General features: G+C 42.3%; 5 protein-coding genes across 5 annotated transcripts; 2 read left to right on the top strand and 3 right to left on the bottom strand.

The window, feature by feature from the left end:
- Nucleotides 1–66: 66 nt before the first annotated feature.
- On the top strand, nt 67–548 carry EAF01_006669 (uncharacterized protein; the record flags this gene model as incomplete). Its single annotated transcript, XM_038914923.1, has 3 exons — nt 67–181; nt 245–476; nt 530–548. The coding sequence occupies 3 exons, from the start codon at nt 67–69 to the stop codon at nt 546–548; spliced, it is 366 nt and encodes a 121-aa protein (XP_038769878.1).
- A 192-nt stretch (nt 549–740) lies between these two features.
- Nucleotides 741–1,918, bottom strand: EAF01_006668 (uncharacterized protein; the record flags this gene model as incomplete). The annotated part of the gene is made up of 2 exons (XM_038914922.1): nt 741–1,263; nt 1,422–1,918. 2 exons carry the CDS (start codon nt 1,916–1,918, stop codon nt 741–743), a joined length of 1,020 nt encoding a protein of 339 aa, XP_038769877.1.
- A 15,121-nt stretch (nt 1,919–17,039) lies between these two features.
- Nucleotides 17,040–18,000, bottom strand: EAF01_006667 (uncharacterized protein; the record flags this gene model as incomplete). The annotated part of the gene is made up of 3 exons (XM_038914921.1): nt 17,040–17,093; nt 17,148–17,897; nt 17,950–18,000. 3 exons carry the CDS (start codon nt 17,998–18,000, stop codon nt 17,040–17,042), a joined length of 855 nt encoding a protein of 284 aa, XP_038769876.1.
- A 1,260-nt stretch (nt 18,001–19,260) lies between these two features.
- On the top strand, nt 19,261–20,929 carry EAF01_006666 (uncharacterized protein; the record flags this gene model as incomplete). The annotated part of the gene is made up of 4 exons (XM_038914920.1): nt 19,261–19,605; nt 19,664–19,710; nt 19,777–20,217; nt 20,272–20,929. 4 exons carry the CDS (start codon nt 19,261–19,263, stop codon nt 20,927–20,929), a joined length of 1,491 nt encoding a protein of 496 aa, XP_038769875.1.
- A 1,213-nt stretch (nt 20,930–22,142) lies between these two features.
- EAF01_006665 (uncharacterized protein) lies at nt 22,143–22,909 on the bottom strand (the record flags this gene model as incomplete). The annotated part of the gene is made up of 2 exons (XM_038914919.1): nt 22,143–22,516; nt 22,573–22,909. The coding sequence occupies 2 exons, from the start codon at nt 22,907–22,909 to the stop codon at nt 22,143–22,145; spliced, it is 711 nt and encodes a 236-aa protein (XP_038769874.1).
- Between the last annotated feature and the right edge of the window lie 827 nt (nt 22,910–23,736).

Genomic DNA, 23,736 nt, shown 5'->3' with positions numbered 1-23,736 from the left:
AGGAGCACCAAAAAAATATCAAAACACCATATTCTTCAAACCTTGACAATCAAACAGAAGTTCAAAATGTCTGCAGTTGGATCTCTCGTATTTTGTACAGATTGTGGAAATCTGTTGGAAAGTTCTACTGGTAATAAGAATACTATCTTAACTTGCGATTGCTGTGGTGCAGAAAATAAAGGTACGCGCAACTTGTTTCTTACCATTATTAGAGTGAATAGTACTGATCAAACTTTACTTCTAGATACTGCTTCACAAACAATCGAGACGAGAACGAAAGAAGCATCCTTCCCCTCAATATTGCGCCAAAAAAGATCGGTAGTTCAAACGGTAGAGAAGTCGGATTATGAGAATCAAGCAATGAGTAAAACACCATGCCCAGAATGCGGCGCAAAGGAGGTCAGATTCACAGCAGTACAATTGAGAAGTGCGGATGAAGGAAGTACCATTTTCTACAACTGTACCTGTGGAAACAAGTAAGTTTGCATTGTGTTGATACAATAGTTTCCTCCCTATTGACATATACTAGGTGGACCGAGAACAATTAGTTTACGACGCACGGCGCATGGAGATATTACCTCACGATTCACGAATTGTATATCATATGGTATGGGGAACTTTTTATCTGGTGTTTGAGAGGGAGATATTGTGATTATTTTAATGGGCCAAGCACTTTGGCACCAGTCGTCTATTTAAGTAAAATAAATACGACAAATTTATTTGGAAGAAAATAAAAAGACTTATGCGGTTGCGACAGCTTCCTTCTCTGGTATCAGCGCATACTCGGTCTCCCCGCTCTGCTCGAACTCCGCCATATCCAACGCAAGGATGACACTATCTCTCACTACCGAATCCTTATCGTTCAAGAACTTCTTAAGTATATCATCGACGCCTTCCTCGTCACCTAAGCTTCCCAAAGCCTCGGCCGCTTCATGTCTAACCATACTGACTTCATCCAAATTACTCAAAGAATCAGTAAGGGCAGGAATGGATGCTGGATGAGACAATTGTCCGAAAACGAAAGCGATTTCGTGTCTGAAAAGTGCAGATTTATCATGGAGACCTTTGGCCAAGGCAAGAACGGCAGGGACGGCGGTAGGAAGATCCGGGGGTGATGCAAGGTCTCTGAGACCAAACATGGCCCTGTATCGGATGAATAGAGGAACCTTGGTATTCAGGAAGGTTGCCTCAAGTTTCTCAACTGATAGTGATTCTGAGTTTTCTTCTGCGGTTGGTGGAGCAGGGTCAATAGATGCGAAATCCCTATGATTAAAGATATTGTCAGTAATGCAATTCAAAAAAATTACCCAGCAAGTTACGGAAGAAATGTCTTAACCATTTGAGAATTGGAGCGTATCGCTACGCTAACTCTGCCATGTGCATGTTCTGTTTCTTTTGAAACATAGAAAATGTTCACTCACGATTGTCGTAACTTTTCTGCTTTTCCAGCGTCCGAATGTGCCCACTCGATGTTTTCCACACTCAATTCACAGGTTTCCCTAACCTCGACCGGCTCATTGGGATCATCCCTCCTCTCTTTAAGCAACTGCAAACAATCTCTATCTGCCAAAGCACCCAGAGCCTCAGCGGCCTCATGTCTAACCATACTATCTTCCTCTCGATTCTCCAAGACTCCTCTCAAGAATTTAGAACTCTCGAGATTCCTGGTCTGACCCAAGCAATACGCAAGCTCATGTTTCAAGAGCGCTGATGGAGAGGCAAATGCAGCTGCGATGGCTTCGATGGCGGGAACATTCAAGGGTGAAGATGGCATACATGCGAAATGTTTAAGGGAAAAGAGGGCGCGGAATCGGAGACCGATAGGTTGTGATTCTGAGCAAAGGGTTTTGCGCAGACTGAGGATGGTAGCGGTTGTAGTAGTCTCCTCGGGAGCAGGAGATGTTGCTGATGGAGCCATTTTGATATTTTTCTATGAATACGTCTCTAAATAGTGTGGTGGTAGAAATGTGATGGTTTTTAAAGAAAGAGGCAGATGGGGGAAATAAATTATCAAATGATTGACTTATAAGGCGCATGGGAAATCAAAAATACAAAGAGTGCCCGCACTAAAAGATTCGAGAAAAAATTGTGGCCGATTCGCGGGGTCTATCTAGATTACGTAATATGACACATGCATCTGCACCTACTGGGTTTGTAAAAGCGGATCTTTGCACCAGAAGGGAAAATCAGGGACAAAACAACAACAACCAAAAAAATGTCAATCAGAGAACCGGCAAAAAGAAACCCGCAGTTGAACTTCAGAATCGAACTGAGGTAGCAAACAACCTTCAGATGAGAAGGTCGTAATAGGAATCGAACCAATATCTCCGGAATCAGAATCCGACGTGCTAACCATTACACCATACAACCATTTTTGGGGGTTTTTTGTTATTGTCGGGACGCCTTGTTTAAATATATTCTTAATTTATAAATAAGATCATGATGCATAATAAATCACATACCACAACGGATTCCCATGTCTATATTCAACATCGCATCTGATTTCAAATCCTAACAGTGTCTGAATGTTCAGTCCGAGTCTGAAAACTGAAACTATCTAAAAATACCAGTTAATTTTGAATACTAATAATATCTGAGTCTTGAATTCGTATCGAACTATTAAAGGTATTCCAACATCTAAGCTAGTTTATATTATCCAGCTGTTAAATTCAAGTTAAAGTACCGAAAGTATTCATTTATTCTTAAACATCATTAATATCTAATTAAAATCAAAATTAATAATATACAAATTACTTTAAGACAATATAGACAATAGTATATTATAATAAAATAATAGTATATATAAAGCTTTTAATATAGTAGATAATATATATTAAATGTTACGACGGTATTCAACATACCGCGTCACATGGTCAAACGGTCATGTAATAAACCTAGAGGATCTAAGGGATTGAAGAATAAATATCTAGATCTATAAGATCCAAAAGATTTAAATAGAATAGAGCCTTATAGTTTTATAAAGAATAAAGATTTATATAAGGAATAAGGTTTCTTTATATATAAAGCTTTATATTTAAGAACAATTATTAGTTTTATTATTATAATTATAAGAATTGTAATTAATTATAATCTTATTGAATTCCTATTTGAATTCTAGTTTAAACTATTTCGAGAAATCTCTAGACACTTCTACATAACCCTATGTTACGACAGACATCACATGACACATTCGCGTGTCACGTGAGGGAGCCTTGGGGAGCTACGGGCTCCAGGAGCATACGGATCCCAGGGGCTCCAGAGGACGAAGGTCTATATAACAGAATGAGTTTCATTATAATATGGAGCTTCGTGCTCAAGAACAATCATTAGTTCCATTACTATAGTTACGAGAATTGCAACCAGTTACCAACCTTATTGAATTCCTACTTGAAGTTTAGTCTAAACCACCTCGAGAGATCTCTAGCCACTTCCACGTGACCCTAGAGGCAGCTCCCGTAACACCCTAGAGGCAGCTCCTGTAACATAATTCTAATAACAATCAAATTAAAAACTATTTATAAATAATCCTTTTAAAAAAAGTATTCAATATTATTATATTTAAAGATATTATTCGATAAACAAATAATAATTTAAATCTGAATATAATTCTAATACGTATAATTATTCCTAATATTAACAAGCTAATTAATAATCTTATTAATAAAGTATATGAATTATTCTAACTAATTAATATTATATATATAATACTTTAAAATCCCTATGCTTTGTTACAACGGATTAGTAACAGGCTGTAGAATCACTGACTTATAGGCTATAATGATATTATAGGCCTCAGTGATTCAGCTGCAGTATACCGGGGGACACTAGGCACCCAAGGAAAGCCTCAGGCATGTATATAGTATTAGTTATAGAATACACTGAATCATAGGACATGGTTCCTAGGACAGTAGGGTCCTAAGAAGAATAAGCAATACAGGACACAGTAAGCAAGAGAGGTCTTGCTAGGATTAGTAAGCTCCCAAGGGATTAGCCCTAGGACAGGAAATAAGACAGGACGACAAGACTCACGGGACTAGTATCACGTGATGGACCATCCCATCAGTCCCACCGATTATTATCAATGGGATCAGTGGGATCCCACTACGCCCACTACTCTCAGTGAGTGGGATCGATGGGATCGCAGAGTGCAAAGGTCTATATAAGGGAAAGGGTTTCTTTACAATATAGAGCTTCGTGCTCAAGAACAATCATTAGTTTCATTACTATAGTTACGAGAATTGCAACCAGTTACCAACCTTATTGAATTCCTACTTGAAGTCTAGTCTAAACCACCTCGAGAGATCTCTAGACACTTCCACGTGACCCTAGAGGCAGCTCCCGTAACACTTTGAGCACCATTTCTGCTTCAAGTACCAATTCAATACCAACCGACGATATGGCACCCACCAATACATCCGCGAGCAGTCAGGCACAAGCACCCGACATCAACGATATCGAGATGACCGACGCTCCCAAGGAGATTACCATCAACGAAACACTCAAGATTGCCTTACCAGACAAATACCAAGGAATTCGACAGGAACTCGACACCTTCCTCTTACAACTTGAAATCTACTTCAGATTCAACGAAGACAAGTTCACCGAAAAGGAATCCAAGAGTGTATGGGCTGTATCATATCTCAGAGGAGAAGCAAGCAAGCGGATTCAACCATATTTACGAGACTATTTCGAGCATGACGACCAGGATCGCATGCAACCCACTCGAACAATCTTCAACAGTTTTGAAGGATTTAAGACAGAGATTCGTAGAATCTTCGGGAACTCCAATGAGCTAGAGGTAGCGGAAGATAAGATCTTCAACCTCAAGCAGACAGGATCAGCATTGAAGTATGCTACGGAATTTCGAAGATATGCTGGAACAACCAAGTGGGACGAAACCGCCATTATGAGTCACTATCGTAAAGGACTCAAACCAGAAGTCAGACTGGAGTTAGAAAGATCTGCCGAGAGTGTAGACTTGAACGACCTAATCCAGGACTCCATCGAATCAGATGATCGTCTTTACCGATATCGACAAAGTCAAAGATCATACAAACCCCAGGGAAATCAAAAGCAAGAGCGTTACCGCAAGAATGAGGGAAGACCACGTTACAATCCACAGAGATATGGAGACCCTATGGAACTCGACGCTACGCACCACAAAGGTGGGAATGATGATCCGGAAAAGAAACGAAGACGAGAAAATAACTTATGCTTTGAATGTGGGAAAGCAGGGCATCGGGCAGCAGAATGTCGAAGCAAGAGAACAGGGGGCAAGAAGGGCAACTTTAAGAATAAGTTCGGCAAGGGCCAACTAAATGCCACCTTCACGCCACAATTGTGTGCTGCTAGCATGACAGGGCTAGCCACGCCACCACCAGCTTACGAAGAAGAGCTCGAAGAAGAAGAAGAGGACGAATGTCTCTCATGGGTAAACAAAGACCCGCAGTTAGGAGAATCATGGTCTATTCGGGAAATTGACCAATGGAACCGTCGTATCTGGAAATTTGGAGATACAGCCGAAGGAACTATGAACGAGGACCTCAGCGTAACAGACGCTGAAGAGGGCGAATCGTATGAGGTTCGGTACGTCGATCAGCATCGAATTCTATGGTTTGGAATCACTACGAACACATCATTCATAGAAAGGATCAGTACCGATCACCTCCAGTGGCCAGACAGAGGAGAGCTATGGGAAGTGTTTTATCACCACACATCTGAAAGAAATGAGAATCAGGTTCTATTTTTATGCAGAAGAGTAGGAAAAGAACACCGGGTCCAGGCTCAAGCCATATTACCACCACCAGTCGTGGGTACGATAATGAAAGTCACTCGAGGGAACTACCGGTACACCCTATGGAGGGATTTACTTGATGACAGAGCTATATCAGGGACAAGCGCTGTCTATCTAGAAGAGGAAGAGCCTCGACGTGTAACATTTGCCGATGAGATCATCCAGAATAGCGAGAATAAGCAAATTACACCACAGCTGAATGCTACAGGACAAGCAGGACAAATATACTGCAGAGTCAAGATAAACGGACAAATACAACAAGCCATGATAGATTCAGGGGCTACAGGAAATTTTATTGCACCAGAGGCTGCAAAGTACTTGGGAGTCCCACTCCAGAAGAAACAAAACCCCTACCAATTGCAGCTAGTTGACGGACAGCTAGCAGGATCTGACGGGAACGTTTCACAGGAGACACGACCAGTACGAATGAATATGACCCAACATTCGGAGGTTATACAGCTTGACGTTGTGCCATTGGGCCAACAACAGATCATCTTAGGAATGCCATGGTTGAAGGCACACAACCCTAGAATAGATTGGTCACAAGAAACAGTGACATTTGATCAGTGCAAGAACGGTCACGACGACACGTTCAAGGCGTCCGCGAGACGTAACACGCGCCAAGGAGAGTTGAACGCGAACAACACCGGCGACGTAGGACACCCAGTCCAGGGTCCTTCATTAAGAGCGAAGGACAGTACACCTCCTCTACAAATGCAGAAGCCAACGACACGGCACGAAATCGCAATTAAGGCAAAGGAGCCTATGATACCAGAACAGTACAAGAAATACGAACATGTTTTCAAAGAACCAGGGATCCATGAGGCTTTACCAGAACACAAGCCATGGGATCATGAAATAATATTGGAGGAAGGCAAGATGCCTGTGCACACCCCAATTTATTCAATGTCGGCCGATGAGCTAAAGACGCTCAGGGAATATATCAATGACAATTTGGCCAAGGGATGGATCAGGGAATCCACGTCCCAAGTGGCAAGTCCAACTATGTGGGTAGCCAAGAAAGATGGTACTAAGAGACTAGTTGTGGACTACAGAAAGCTCAACACGCTTACCAAGAAGGATCGATATCCACTTCCATTAGCTACGGAATTAAGAGATCGATTAGGCGGAGCTACCATATTCACCAAGATGGACCTGCGCAACGGGTACCATTTGATCAGAATGAAGGAAGGCGAGGAATGGAAAACCGCTTTCAAAACAAGATACGGGCTATACGAGTACCAAGTTATGCCGTTCGGGCTAACTAACGCACCAGCTACTTTCATGAGACTCATGAACAATGTGTTGTCACCATACTTAGACACTTGTTGTATATGCTACTTGGACGACATCCTAGTATATTCAAACAACGAGAGCCAACACATCAAGGATGTTAGCAGCATCCTCGAAAGCTTAGCCAAGGCAGATTTGCTATGTAAACCAAGCAAATGCGAATTCCACGTCAAGGAAACAGAATTCTTAGGGTTCACCGTATCAAGCCAAGGGCTCAAGATGAGCAAGGACAAGGTTAGGGCAGTGCTCGAATGGAGGCAGCCAACCACAATCAAAGAAGTACAGTCCTTCTTGGGATTTGTCAACTTCTACAGAAGATTCATCAAGGGTTATTCAGGGATTACTACACCCTTAACCACGTTAACCAGAAAAGATCAAGGAAGCTTCGAATGGACCGCCAAGGCGCAGGAGTCATTCGAGACGCTCAAACAAGCAGTGGCCGAGGAGCCAATACTGTTGACATTTGATCCAGAAAAGCAAATCATAGTGGAGACCGACTCCTCTGATTTCGCTATAGGGGCAGTTCTGAGCCAGCCGGGCCAGAATGAGAAATAGCAACCAATCGCATTCTACTCTCGAAAACTATCACCAGCCGAGTTTAACTATGAAATATACGACAAAGAATTACTGGCAATAGTCGACGCATTTAGAGAATGGCGAGTTTATCTGGAAGGATCAAAATACCCAGTACAAGTGTACACAGATCATAAGAACTTGGTTTACTTCACCACAACGAAGCAGTTAAACAGACGACAGGTCAGATGGTCGGAAACCATGGCCAACTACAATTTTAAGATTTCATATGTCAAAGGATCAGAAAACGCTAGGGCCGACGCTCTTAGCCGAAAACCAGAATATCAAGAAAACAAGTCGTACGAATCGTACGCTATATTCAAGAAAGAAGGCGAATCACTGGTTTACAATGCACCGCAGCTTGCAGCAACGCACCTGTTGGAAGATAACCATCTCAAGAAACAGATCCAATCATACTACGACAAGGATGCTACTGCCACACGCATACGCAAGACAATAGAACCAGGATTCACGATAGAAAACGAGACCATATACTTTCACGGGAAGGTATACATTCCGAGTCAAATGACCAAGGAATTTGTGACGGAACAACATGGGTTGCCGGCACACGGACACCAAGGAATCGCAAGAACATTTGCAAGAATACGGGAAATCAGTTACTTCCCACGAATGAGAACGATAGTTGAAGAAGTTGTTGGAAATTGTGACACCTGCATACGAAACAAGTCATCACGACATGCTCCGTATGGTCAGCTCCAGACCCCAGACATGCCTTCTCAACCATGGAAGTCCATCACATGGGACTTTGTGGTCAAACTACCACTCTCAAAGGATCCTACTACAGGAGTTGAGTACGATGCGATACTCAATATAGTAGACAGGCTAACGAAATTTGCATATATGATACCATTCAAGGAAACATGGGATGCTGAGCAACTAGCATATGTATTCCTTAGGATCATAGTAAGCATACACGGAGTACCGGATGAGATAATCTCGGATCGAGACAAGCTCTTTACCTCGAAATTCTGGACTACCTTATTAGCACTTATGGGTATCAAGAGAAAGTTATCGACATCTTTCCACCCACAAACAGATGGTCAAACAGAGAGGACCAATCAGACAATGGAAGCATATCTTAGATGCTATGTAAATTATCGACAAGACAATTGGGTAGAACTATTACCTATGGCACAATTCGCATATAACACATCGGAAACGGAAACCACAAAGATAACACCAGCACGGGCTAATTTTGGGTTTAATCCACAAGCGTATAAAATTCCGATACCACAAGAAGTTAATGCCGAATCAGCAATAATACAAGTCGAACAATTAAAGGATTTACAAGAGCAGCTTGCTCTCGATCTAAGATTCATATCATCCAGAACAGCAGCGTACTACAATACGAAACGTAGTATGGAACCTACGCTTAAAGAGGGGGATAAAGTTTATCTGCTACGACGAAACATCGAAACTAAGAGACCAAGCAATAAACTAGACCACAGGAAACTAGGACCATTCAAGATTGATAAGGTAATAGGAACAGTTAATTATCGATTGAAATTACCAGACACAATGAATATCCACCCAGTATTCCACATATCCTTGCTCGAACCAGCACCACCAGGAGCGCCAAACGCGCCATTTACAGAAATTGAACCAGTCAATCCAAACGCCATATACGATGTCGAAACAATACTAGACTGCAAATACGTCAGAGGCATAGTCAAATACTTGATCAAATGGTTAGATTATCCACATACCGAAAACTCATGGGAACCGAAAGAAAACCTCAACTGCCCTGAGAAGTTGGAGGCATTCCATCAACAATACCCGGATCTGCCCAGAAAGAAGGAGAATCCATTGAAGCAAGGATCGAAGGATCCAAAGAAGAACCAAAATCGAAAGAATCGTCACCAGCAACAACGGAGGAACTAGAAGCTTGTTCCTTCTCCTTTTCTAGACGTTCATTTTCCAATCGTTGTTCCTCGGCTTCAAATTCCTCAAGGGCCTCGATGGTATGCAAGTCATGTTGCAACATCTTACCCGCCTTTTCACGAAGAATCTTTTGTTGCCTACGAATTCTCATTCGACGAGCAAAAGCTTCTTGCTCCAGTTTTGCAGCAGCTTCTTCCTCCGCTTCAAGACGAGCTTCTTCACGCTCCACGCGAGCCCAGTTACCAGCAGAATGACCATAAACGTTACAGTCACCACTTCCTACGCTTTTGGCGCATTCACCACAACGAGAACTATTAGGAAGAACCCTACATTCCAGATTTTTATCAACACAACGACTACACCTAAACGGCATAATGATTCCTTTTTCTTTGGAACGAAAATAAATGTTTTTTCGACTGCTAGCAGATTTTTCAGAACGAATGGCTGGCATAATGAGAAAGCAAAAGCATTAGAGAGAGCGAACTCCTGAGTGGGGAAGCTTACTTTATGAACGCTTGGGGCAAGCGCTAGGATAAGAAGGGGATAGTGTTACGACCGAGGTCGTCACATGACTAGATTGATTAAAATATCACCTGACCAAGGTGTCCCACTGAGTCCCACTGAGTAAGGCCCAGTGGGACACAGTGGGAAGCAGTGGGACAACAGAGAACGAAGGTCTATATAAGGGAATGGGATTTCATTACAATATAGAGCTTCGTGCTCAAGAACAATCATTAGTTTCATTACTATAGTTACGAGAATTGCAACCAGTTACCAACCTTATTGAATTCCTACTTGAAGTCTAGTCTAAACCACCTCGAGAGATCTCTAGACACTTCCACGTGACCCTAGAGGCAGCTCCCGTAACACTTAACTTATTATTTGAATCAATATAACTTTATTAAATTCAGACAAAGTTACTAGAACTCTATTATCACCCGCCTGCCCCGTGATAGAATTCCATATTATGTATATATATATTTCGAAAAAAAATCAATATATATTATTAAACTAATCTATATACAAATTATAAGAAATACTATTGTCTATACTACTTTAAGGTTTACTTGGTGTATAACTTCTTTCATTCGTTATATGTTATACATCAATACTATTTAAGCGAAGAAGTATCTAGCTGATATAGATAATTGAACGTATTTGTAATCTGATTTCTTATACTCTCGTCTTCAAACATTATCTTAAATCGTTTAGCAACCTTACTCACACCGTCTTACAATCTTCTCGTCTATTAAAGATTAGTTTTTTTCCCTAGCAGATTGAGATTGACTCAGCTCTAGTTTCATTCGATATATTGGGATATATATAAAGTATCAAATCGGGTTGGAGAAAAAGATCTCACTATCGGGAACGTTGAATCTTACCCAAGACATATCGTGTCTTTCAAGAGTGAGAACTCTCTGAGTTGATATGCTAGATATACCTAGCATCTTCATTTTCTACTGTGAGGGGCTGCAACGCTCACTTAGAGTAGCCATCAACATGACTCTTTTAGCACAATACGGAAAGCAAGAGTAAATCCTCGAATGTAGCTACAACCAACAAAAGGATTCCAGGATATCAAATATCAAATCACTCCGGCATTTCAAAACGTTTCAGTACATCAAGCAGATTCAGATATCCAGAATCATTCATTATGGGACTGTAGTCTGGACTATCGAAACTATAGCCAAGGAGGACATTACTCTTGTTTCAGGCTTCAAAAGCGCCAAGTAGACTGTGATCAATAGTTTAAATAAAGACTATCTAATTACAAGGTCACTAACTAGGTACTTCAATCTGCTTTAATTCATCTTCTCCAGGACAAATACAGGGCCCGTCGTGTAACCCTCATTCTCGGCTAAATCAATAATTGAGGATTATGTTCGTCGGATGATAGCCGAGGATCAATGTTGGCGTAAAAGGCCAGTTATGATGATTCGCCGCTCGAAGATGTAGACTACGCAACGAGTACCCCCGGGGCAGACAATGGCCTTGACAGACAATCGGTGGATAACCTGCTGGCGGAGTGGGAAATTTAAAATATGGGAAGGGGAACCCGCGGAGCGGATTTCCTGCAGCTTACCCAAAGGTACGGACAGCTTTTGCGCAGCCTAGGAGGAACGGTATCTGGATTCTGGAACTGATACATCTTTCAAGGTACTCTTTGGAGGAAACATCTTTGAGTCGGTGGATGAATCCTTGAGAATAATCTCAGATATTCCAAGACTGGCGGCACTGCGGCGGTGATCCCGGTGACTTCACTTTCTTCCCACGTGTCTATAAGCGAGCATGTTTAGTTAATTCTCGTGCGTTGCGTACAGAATTGAAAGATGATAGATTGGGATCAGTTAGGGACTCCTGTCCTGTTATGCATGAACTTCTTCGAGAGATACGAGTGCTCGGTGGATATCAAATACTGGCTCACTTGTAATCGTAGATGCTCCCCTGGGAGTTAGTGTTCCCTTTAACATGTTCATTATACACAAGTGCTGAGAGTTCTTTAACATTGTCTTGTGGTTTCCTTGGCCAAGGTTGCTTCCGTGTGATTTAAGACTGCTGCTATCGGTGGTGTTGGCTGCGCAACAGATACCTGCGGGATGGATAGTAGAGCTGACAGATAATCCGAGGATTATCTGTAAGAAGCGGGTAATTCCAAAGTCTTGACAGATAAGCCACAGGGCGATTAGGACCTCTAATGGGTACAATCTTGGCGGGTGACCCACGGGGCAGATTATCTGCAGACCACCCGCCCTATACAGATAATTCTGCACAGCCTAAATGTCCCAGTCATCCCGACACCATCAAGGCCGTGGCGGGCAGGCAAGCCACATCCCTTGCAGAGCCCGATCTCTAGCGATACCCTACAAGGTTTCCAACAACTCCAGCTTTGATCCCCATAAGTTTAACAGTATTAGATGATTGTAATATCGGTGCTGTAACGTCTAACAGCAGTCTCGAGTGTGCCAAGAGAATTAGCTATGGATAATCGGGGTGTATCTGCTGAATTATATATATTCTCAACGATACTTCATAATCCAACACCTCTTTGGAATTCTCAAACCCGCAGGCTTTACCAATCCATTTCAGAGATAGTGTTGAATAGGCTGCGCAAAAAAAAAAACATATACTCATATGTAATCCACAAGTAATCTAGCGAATACTATGTAGGTTATCTATCCCAGATTTTGAATTTCTCATCTTATCGACACAGCATCCGCAGATTATCGATCAAGGCCATGTTCCACCCGTTACGCATCCTGATGTTGAATCAGCAAGATTAAAGGACATATGTGGTTAACTTCTTCCTTGTCAAGAAGAGCAAGATAGATGATATCATTTTCTCGTGGCATATCTCGTGGCATATCTCGTTTAAAATCTGTAAGCCTCGAGATAAATTGTGCCTCAAAGTCCTTCCACTGAATGAGTTCTAGGCTGCGCAGACATTATCTGGACCTGTGGGCAATTTGCAGGTAATCCGCCCCGCGGGTTACCCATCAGAGGTCCTACCCGCTCCGCAGATTATCTGCGGATTACCTGTGATCTCACTTTCATTTAAACTCGAAGCTATTCCCAGACCTAACGGTGATACAAGCGTAGATATATCCTAACATTATACAATATACAAAGGTGAATACCCTTGGATAATCTGCACATAATCCATGGGTTACCCGCCCCGAATTTTGAATTGTCCGCCCCGCTGACCCACGCGTATACGTTGCGCAGCCTGAAACGTTCCAAGGAAGTTGGGGTAAGATGGTGGTTTCAACATCTCGACATCGAGCCTGTTCCGTAGCATATAACAAGCTTGTTCTCGCGACATCACCTGCTCGACATGCAAGTGCCGCTACCATAACCACACTTATGTCTTTGTATAGATTAGATGTATATAATCAAATGTAAATGTCCCTGGTTAATGGAGTCAATCCAAAGCTCACTACTCATACCTATGCTAGATATGTACCATTGCTTAGATGCCATGCAAACGTGGCTAATGATGAGCGGCGAGGGCTGAAGATATTATTATGTACAGGGCAACATTTGATAACGCTAGACTAACACACATCGACCCCGAATTGAAAGGGATCAAAGCTAGCTCTTATATATATCTCCCCTCACTCATGCGAGACCGCTCGTATAAAACATTGCATAATTCCTTGTAAGAAGCATCTTTCACAGCAATGAATAGCTCGAAGAATTATGGAATTGGATCCAAAAAGCCAGTTTGAATAACGATCCAAGAATCAGGACACATCTTTATTTACTTGGATAGAGGTGCAGACCAATGATTCAAAGTTCCGAAATCTCATCATTCATTAGTACAGGTTGATGTTTATTTTGTGAACTGGCGAACTACCGACACTTACCAGGTCAATAATTATGGGATAATGCATTATCACGGACCCGTAGCAGGAGAGCGTCGAACATCAAAAACTATTTGTTACAATCTCCAAGAAATGATCTATCTGTTGAGGCATATCACCGATGTATGATTCTCGCCCGTCATTTAGGCTGCACAGAGGGCGGGCCATGCGTGGCACATGTATGAATACTGAGAACCCCGAAAAGTCACAAATAACCAATGGATGTCTTTCTCATTTCAGAGGAGTTTGCCGAAAACTTGAGTGTTGCTTGCTTGAATCAAGTAGCCGGAATATCATCCTCTTTCAAATGGAATGATGGGAAGACATAAGAAATATGAATACGTTCCTTTAACGAGTGAAGGAGAATGCACACAGCATATCATTCCCATCATACTCATCCGAGCAAGTCTCTTGTCTCTATAAAACCCTCGCCATTTAAAGGTAGCCTGGAACTCGAGTCACCTTTCATCTGGCGATGTACCTTATACAGGAAAAGGAACGACACGGTCTTCGTATCATGACCATGATGTGCATACCTCATCAGTCCAGCTGTGATGTGATCTAAAATGTCAAGAATGCTCGCATCGAGATAGAGCTTGAGCTGGCCTTCTCTGGTTGACAGGAAATGAAATACGGTTTTGTGAGTCTTTTGAATATCTTCATTCACATTTACCAGGTGAGACAATAGTATCTGATGTCCATGGATATACCGGTCTCTGAATATTCGAAGTTGTGTTTTACAACAAGAATTTTGAAACGTCAATACAGAATAGGACTTTGGATTATTCCAAAATAGAATCACACAACCAAATGGTATTTCACATGACACAAAACTTCGAAATGACGTAATCCAAGCACGAGAGAGTGGAAAGGGAAAACCAGATGAACAACTATGTCATCGGAGTTGGAAGTCATATGCATGAGATATGGTATGGAGTTAGAGTAAACCAACTTTCTGAATTGCATTAAGGCAGAATATGGATATGCACGACGAGGGTAGACAGGAGTCCATAAAATTTGGAGTCTCGGGAATCCAAGTAAGAAGCCACGCAAAAGGATGTTGGACTTGATAGGAAAGGATTTGAGGACTGTGAAATATCACGAATACTTAGGCTATTCTGCATCAAGACAGATTTGGGAAATTCTCTTTGCGTTGGCAAGGTAGATCGATCCCTTGTTCGAAGAGCCAAGTGTTGAGAGAGCAGAACTATTTCTACTTTCAGGGTTAAAGCTATGACTGTGTAGAAGAAAGCTTTGGCAGTCGAAGAGACCTGACGCCCATCATTCAAAGGACATTGGGTCGCTCCTAAGCCCTATACTTAAGGTTGACGTTTTAACTTCCAACTAATGATTGCTAGAGGTAGGTAAATAAGGGAACCGACCACATCGGAATCGGCATGTGGGAGACAAATGTTTCTTTTTTTTTTTTGCCGCGCAGAGTCAATTATTCCGGGCCAGAGCGCTTGGTTCGTTGTGGACAAGGGTTGAAATAATTCTCAAGAAATGAACTACGCCTAGTAGTGCGTAATTTAGTTAATGAATATCAGCTGTTTATAGATGCCTAATTACTTGTTGGCAGGATCTTACACTTGTTTTAACTGCATTGCGAACTTGATGAGGACATGTTCTGTCTCTGGTGCAACCAATCACCACGAAGCACGGATTTCAACCCAAAGCCAAGGTTATCACTGCAAAACCTCGTCCTCAAAGAAGAATGATCGATATAGAAGGTCTGAAAATACACCAAACAAAAGATTACACGTTTGTTGGACTGAATCGCGGAAGGACCACCTGTTCTTACAATGTACATATATACATACGTACATACACACATACACACATACACACATGCGCTCTACATGTACATGAGGTACGTGCAAGGTGGAATGGAATATCACATGATTGTCCGCCAGAAAGAATGGAGCTCATGCATGTCTTGAGTCTTCGGCCCACATGTGTGAGAGGGGACCCATGATTATTATATGGAGGGGTTGGCTCAGAGTAATGGATCGATCATAAAGAGAATAAAAACATGGCTAGAGGGGGATGCAGAAGAGCGAAGAAAGGACAAATGAAACATGAATAATTGCTCACGTGGAAAAGCAAAGGTAGATAGATGTCCGATCAGTACAATCATCTAAGATAAAAATAATGTAAAAAAAGTGATGGATGCCCACTACTGGAATCGAACCAATGATCTTAGCATTTCCGTATTCAGAGATACGCTGTTGGATGTTAGAACAGGTTCATGTGCGTAGAGTTAGAAGAAAACTTACAGTGCTACGCGGTACCACTGCGCCAAGTGGGCAGTTTTGAATTTCTGTTGATAGAAGTGCGATCGAAAATGGACTAGATATTCACACATATGTGGTGGGGGTTTAGGACATCAAAGCGGTGAGAAGTTATCGACATTGATCATATAATTTATAATTCCAGAGTGTAAGCTTCATGGGGCACATCGAACCATGCATATAACATACAAGTAGTTGCTTCACTCCGTTTCCACAAGTATTTATAGTTGGTGCATTACTCTACCGGAGGGTGATAATATCTGCTCCGCGGACCTTTTAGATCTATCGGTGCTGATACCGACCGGTATCTAATCTTTGATTTCCACGTGATCCTAAGATGTGATTTCAAGGCCACCAATTATCAATCAGGCATGAAGTGAATTAGCCACTAGGGGTTCCATAATGACCTGAGACGACTGTTATTGAACTAGAAGGATTTCTATACCTTAATTCTACCTCAACTTCACGACTTAATATATTAATCCATCTATGGGATACTCCGCAGTACAGCTTTCGATTTATTGCAGTCCATGTCAAAGTTTGATGGTATGGACATTCAACTAATCTGTATCGTAAAGCTACACCTGGAAATCATTTCCTCCTTACTCATTGTCGCAAAGTCATCGAGTGGCGAGAGAGTGGCGAGAAGCAACATCAGCCGTCTTTTGGCACATTGTCGTCTCGCGCCCCACTAGTATATATACTCCATAATGACGGAAATGAGAGGATCCACAGGACCACCGGAAGATTTCCCGTCTCGATCGATTCCCGATGAAGACCTGATCAGATTTGTCCAATACACAGATCCCAGACCGACATTCAAATCTACGACTGGCTATCTCCAACTTCCCCCATACACCGAGTTATTTCCACTCCATCCTATGCGAACATGGTCAGAACACTCAATCGAACAAAGTACCCACGGCAACTTACTGGTTCTCCAGTGGGCTCGAAGCTGTTGATCAATTGGCTGTCGTAGATGATTCTGGGATTCCCTTTGATTCCAGTGTCTAGAGCCTCAACCCCACCATACTGAGCGGCAGATCGTTTCGCAAACCCATCAGTATCCAACTGTCCCTCCTGCTTCAGCTTTTGAAGTTTGTCCTCGACACTGCTTCGCACATACTCCAGATATGGAGGATTTCCTGGACTGATAACATTGTCGGCAGCAAGAACCGTTCCTTTTTTGATCAGGCCCAATTGTTCACATAACTTCAGGTCGGTCGTGTATGCTGGCTTATAGTGATCTAGGAACATCATATCAATGGTCTTCAATCCGCGAGAATGTAGTGTTTGAATCCCCTCGTTACTAGGACCAACGATCACTTCAACAAATCCTTCGAGACCAGCAAATTCTACGAGAGCAGTGATAACTTTCGCGAACTTCGGACTTCTCTCCAATGAATAATACTTCACTCCCCCAGCATCCCGTACTGCTGACCCAAAAAGTATTGTAGAATATCCACAATACCCTCCGAGCTCAACCATTATATGAGGCTTTGTTTCACTGATTATCTTGGTGACAATAGCTCCTTTGTCCTCTCCTACATTCATGAGATATCTCATCGTTCGTCCATACTCATCGATAGCTTTGAGAACGTTCGCCGGCGAACCTTGAATCTTAGATCGATCGTGATGATTTCGCACAAACTCGACAAGTTCTTCTTCTCTACCGTCATCGAACTGCGGGGAAAGTTAGCAGTGCAACGTACTCAAATATAGTCACAAAACCTACAAATGTTTCTTCCTGTGAAGCATATGACTTCGTCTTGTCAAATGGAGCCATATCGTTGTCTTTGCAAAAGGCGTTGAGGGCAACTTGATAACTACTATTGATACTGCTTGAAGTTTCTTGTCACTGTCTACTAAGCAGTAAATCTAATACCTAGCACAAACATCTAGGAATGGCCTAGTGAAAATAAAGATGTCTGTCTCACTGCATACAATCTTCCGAGATTCGTGGCCTTACTTTCTAGGCACAGACGTCGTAATCAGATCTTGATTTTCGCATAGTTTGAAAGATGTTGGTGTCATTGACTTTCTCGACATGTCGTATTCGGTGTTCCAGTATCGAACTATACCCCCCAGGATGCATGCATCAATGCAGCTAAATGCGCTAAGGCTTAGACTACTGTTTTAGCGTGACAGGCTATGTGGGGGAGCTCGAGGAGCTTTCCTTTGTTTATCAAATCTTTGAACAGAGGTCGGTGCTTCGATGAAAGCATGCAAAATACGACAAAGCTACAGAAATGTTACCTTGTAGTAGTTTACAAGATAGCAAATGTACCCCAATGGAAATGATAAGCAAACGCACGCCTCCAACCTGAAGTAGTACGGACGGGTAGATGCGGATGCTGTGCTATCATACCAAGTGTCAAGATTTCCGAACAGCAAAGCTATGAAGACAGTGCAAGGTGAACCATGGACTAAATCTACCCGAGATCTCGAACCAGCTGATCGTGGGGTCATGAAATTCGCTCGTGCTAGAGCATTAACATGCCAGGCGCGGGCCGCGAGCCACATCCTTGCCTTTTACATTCTCTTCGCGCCTGCCTGTTGCATTTTCGTTGTAAGTTAGCGTAGAGGCACGATTTCGCCCGGCAATTCAAATTCTTTGTATTTGCTTGTTCCTGGTTTCGGAATTGACCTCAATGTAGTCTGGAACGTTGTTCGATGGCTGAACCCTTCCTGGTTAGCGTGGGGTGATAATGTCATAGATTGAGTTTGTGGACTGGCTATTGTCACCTTGCATGTTTGACTGAACAATCTCCGTAACTCAACTGCTTGCATTTGATCAATATCGATATGTTACTTCAAAGGAGTCTGATAATCTGCGGTGCACTAATGAGACATAGTTTGATCTTGATGTATGATAGTGTATAATGGTGCAATATTAGTCGTACTAGTAGAAAAGTCTTAGTGACGTTGACTTCTTCCTATCCCTGTCGAGGGGTGCTTAAAAACCCTCCTCTCCCAAGATTTGTTAAGAAAACTGCAATCAGAATTTCAACAATCCATCTCATACTCTCATTCAACTCTTTTCAACATGTCAGACCTCAAAGCAACCGTTTCAGAGACCACAACTAAGTCCGGCCATGCCGGGTTCCACGTTGAAGGTTATGAGAAGATTGAATATGACTTCACTTTCATTGATGGTGTCTTCAATATTGACAATCCAAATCTTGCCGAGTGCTATACCCATTGGGGAAGATGTTTAGCCGTCACTGACATGAACATCTACAATGTTTATGGAAAGCAGATGGAGAAGTACTTTCAGCATTACAACATCAAGCTGGTATTCCACAAAACAAAGATCGGAGAGAAGGCAAAGACCATTCCTACCTTTTTAAGTATTGTGGATTCCATGACCGAATTTGGGATCTATCGCAAAGTTTGTACTCTGACCATCGCTTGATAAATTGTCATGTGTCATACTAACATATTTGTAGGAGCCAGTTCTTGTTGTCGGAGGAGGTCTTGTTACTGATGTTGCGGGGTGAGTTGCATAATCACAATAATATTCAAGTCATGTGAATAAAGTCTGACATTTATCCTTTTACAGATTTGCTTGCGCAGCATACAGACGAAACACTAACTTCATTCGTGTTCCAACTACTGTCATCGGATTGATTGACGCATCAGTGTCAATCAAGGTTGCAGTCAACTATGGGAACTACAAGAACAGACTAGGCGCTTATCACGCTCCTATTCATACGTTCCTTGACTTCACATTCTTACGAACACTTCCCACTGCGCAGATACGTAATGGTTTTGCCGAGCTGATCAAAATTTCATCCTGCTCTCACCTACCTACTTTCGATCTACTAGACAAATACTGCGAACAGCTCATTGAGAATTCTTTCGGTCGAGCTGATGGCTCTTCCAAGGAGTTGATCGATGCTGCAGACACGATCAACAGAGGAGGTATCCACGAAATGTTGAAGTTAGAAACACCAAACCTTCATGAGATTGGTCTGGATCGTGTGATTGCCTATGGGCACACGTAAGTGGTTCACTGCTATATACTGCAAATTGTTCTTAAGTCTAACATTATTAGATGGTCACCTCTTCATGAGCTTGTGCCGGAAACACCCCTCCGACACGGCCACGCGATCTCCATTGATATGGCTTACTCGGCAACTCTTGCCAATCAAAGAAAGCTCTTGAGTGATGAGGAGCATCGCCGCATCTTGAACTTGTTCTCTCGTGCAGGCCTTTCAATGGATCATCATCAATTCGATGAAGAGATCCTGGCAAAGGCTACTGCCGCTATCCTTAAGACCCGAGATGGAAAACTCAGAGCCGCTGTTCCAAACCCTCTCGGGTCATGCACCTTCTTGAATGATGTTTCTGCCGAGGAGATGAACCAGGCTTTACATCGCCACAAGGAGATCATGAAGGAGTATCCTAGAAATGGAGAAGGACTCGAGGCATTTGTCGATGCTTCTGACACCGGTTACACCGAGAACGCGAAGATGGAAGAAGAAAGAATCATTGAAATGGCAGCGAAGAAGGCCGGTCAGATGAATGGATCTAATGGCCATGCAAATGGAACCAATGGACACACAAATGGAACCAACGGTCATGCCAACGGGACCAATGGACACGCAAATGGAACTAATGGGCATGCTCCTCACATAAATGGGAAGGCGAATGGTCTAACGAATGGGCACAGTAATGGGGCATTATCAAATGGTACGACGGGCAACTACTGATGCATGGGTGGATTGAAAAAGTGAAGGTTAATGTTTAAGATTGTAATGTTGTTTGACTACGGACGCGACTTGCATGATTTCTTTAAAGCAATGTCTTTTCGGAAGATAAATATGATGCTTCCAATTCAATGACCTACTGCATGTTTGGTTGCACAATGTGATGCCAATTATAGTTCAATTCAGTGTTTGTATGCTACCAAAATCTGTGCGCATTAGGTGATTCATTAGTCTTCTCAAAGTAAGCTTTGCTTGTGTGATGGGGTGTTAAATGTGTTGAGTTTGGGTGCGGCTCCTAGCGACTGATGTCTGTGGTTCTTTCAATAGCGTCGGGTCCGAGAGTCCATCAATCGGATTACCGGATAGACCAAATCATCTTAGTGCGTCTCAATTAATAGAGACGTGCAACAAAAATTTAAAGTTTCATCACGCTTTCTTATGTAATGGGTTTGGTTTAGTGAGGGGTGAGGTTGATGAAAATATTATGAGGTACTGAGGTACTGTGATGTTGGCTTGAGGTTGAATGTTTGCGTACTGTTGATCTTCTATTTCAGTGGAGATATATGGTCGTTATTGTTATTGTTGTTATGGCTGTGGCAGTGGCTGTGGTGTTTTTTTTAGTGTTGGGTTGATGAGATGAGATGCTTTGTTCACTGTATTTATTGGAAGCTTTTGATTATTAGGAGGAAAGTAGGATCTCCCGGATATCCTAACTTTATATTCATCCCAGCCATCAAATACGCTGCAAAATAGGTTACCATTTTGAGGTTTCTGGAATTAAGTTCTCGTTTAGCCATCTAAGGCTTTTCCTTTCTCTTTCGAAATGTGGGTTCCACACTCGATTGTACGAGGTACTGATGGTAAGCTTGACTTTACGGATTCTCTTCACATCTCGGTACGCAGAATTACCAGGTTTCTGTTGATTTGCAAGGCGCCTGTGAGTTGGTTATTCTATAGGAGATATGGATAGGATATTTGGGAAGTCAAGGAGGTGGTGATGGTGAGTATTTGTAGTAGGAATTCGAGTCCCTTTCTATGTAATCTTACCCGATTTTGATTTTGCGGAATGTTTTATAGGATTAAAAGCTATCTATATCAAATCTATCTGTCATCTCGGAATAAAAGTGAGTTATTTCAGAAAATATTCTAGACTGCTTAGGTGAAGTTACCTGGCGCCGAACGCGAAGGAATACCCGAGTGCTTCGAATTCTTCTTATTAATGCTCTGAATAAAATCCTTCCTTATTCAAAGCTATGATTTCCTTCATCTTTTCATCCAAAGGCTTTTTTTTTTGTGGTTTATCTATCGACACTCTTCCTGCATTCAACGATGTCATTGGGTTATCTATTGTAGAAGCAGATACATTATTTTCAGAGTGGCGTTTGGATTTAGGCTTGGTACTCGCATCGCTTGTTTCGGAGATTGAAGTCGATCGCTTTCGCTTCTTTGTGATGGTGTTCTTGCTGGATGTTTCGGTGGCGTGGGTTGTGCCGCCGCATGTCAGTGAATGGTTTCCGTGCTTAGTTTCAGTTTGCGAAGCAGAAGAACTCGGTTGTGGATGTTGGTTCATTTGTCGATAGCCTAGAAGAGCTGGTAAAACTGTTGATTAGCATTGACACCGATGAAAGACCACGATCAAAGCTTACATTGTCCGACTCCGGCCGCGATGTTGTCATTCTCCGAGCCAGAGCCCCAGGCATCTCCAGTCGCTTGAGAATACGAGGAGTTCTTTCCCTTCTTCGTGTACCAGCAAGCGTACGACTCGTCCATCTGAGTGACGAATAGTTCTAAACCTTGTCTCCTCACTTTATATTCGTCTATCATTATCTTCATCTTTGCCGTAATGGTTCCCCGCCATTTGTTTTCCGTAATTCTGCTATCCTGCCTAACTCGCTGGGTTACGAAAATATCAGGGTCAAAGTAATTCTCGAGCTCGTTTACAATCAATGGCTCCTTTGGATATCCTCCATTATCTCTTCCCATTCATCTTTTGATGAACTCAACGAAGACCTACAAGCATCTCTGAGCATTTTTAAGATAATCCGATATTTCCGACGACGGAAGTAAATGGTTACGGTTGAATGTAACTCATTGAGAGTTTGCAGTCGCCATGTTCTCGAGGTTCTCAATAAAGTCAGTGAATCGGGCCGAGCGTCTTGATTCGTCATCTTCTTCATTGAGCCATGGATTCTCCATGTCGAGCGGCATCATTGTCTTCAGCATGGTACTGCGAACTCCTCCCACCATTGGCAGGCTCGTAGCTCTTCTGCCAGGATCCACCGAACGTATTCATCTACTTGATTAATCAAGCGGATCAATTTTGATTCTTTGTCAGCAGTTGCGACTATGTATGGGACGGGCCTGGTATTGGATCTTTCGGTCATCTTGGCTATTCAAGTTAGCTAATCGTTATATTTCAATGTTGATGAATGCACTCACTCTGATAACAAACCTTCGAGTTGTTTCAAAGGGTCAAATGATTGATTGTGCTGAAAGTTCTTGATTGGAAGTCTTCCCATTCGAGAAGCAAAAAGTACAGGTGATCGTTATCCTTAGCTTAAACAAAGAGAGGTAAATTTCAAATCGGGTTGGAAAAATGGTTGGAAATTTGAGAAAAGAAATTTTATTCTGTGGAAGGTATTAAAGAATTGAGAGACGATACAAATGGTTTGAATATCGCTTAGATAGGTTAGTCAGTAGGTTGAAGATTGAGAGATCAGTTGTTTTGAATACCGGAGTGGAACATTGAAAGATGAGATGAGGCCAGCAAGCTACCAATTAAGTAAACTCACTTTTTTATATGTGAATCA

The sequence above is a fragment of the Botrytis porri genome (genome assembly GCF_014898465.1).
Source record: "Botrytis porri strain MUCL 3234 chromosome Unknown BPOR_008, whole genome shotgun sequence".
NCBI classification, from domain to species: Eukaryota; Fungi; Ascomycota; class Leotiomycetes; order Helotiales; family Sclerotiniaceae; genus Botrytis; species Botrytis porri.
This window is presented reverse-complemented; position numbering and strand designations above follow the sequence as displayed.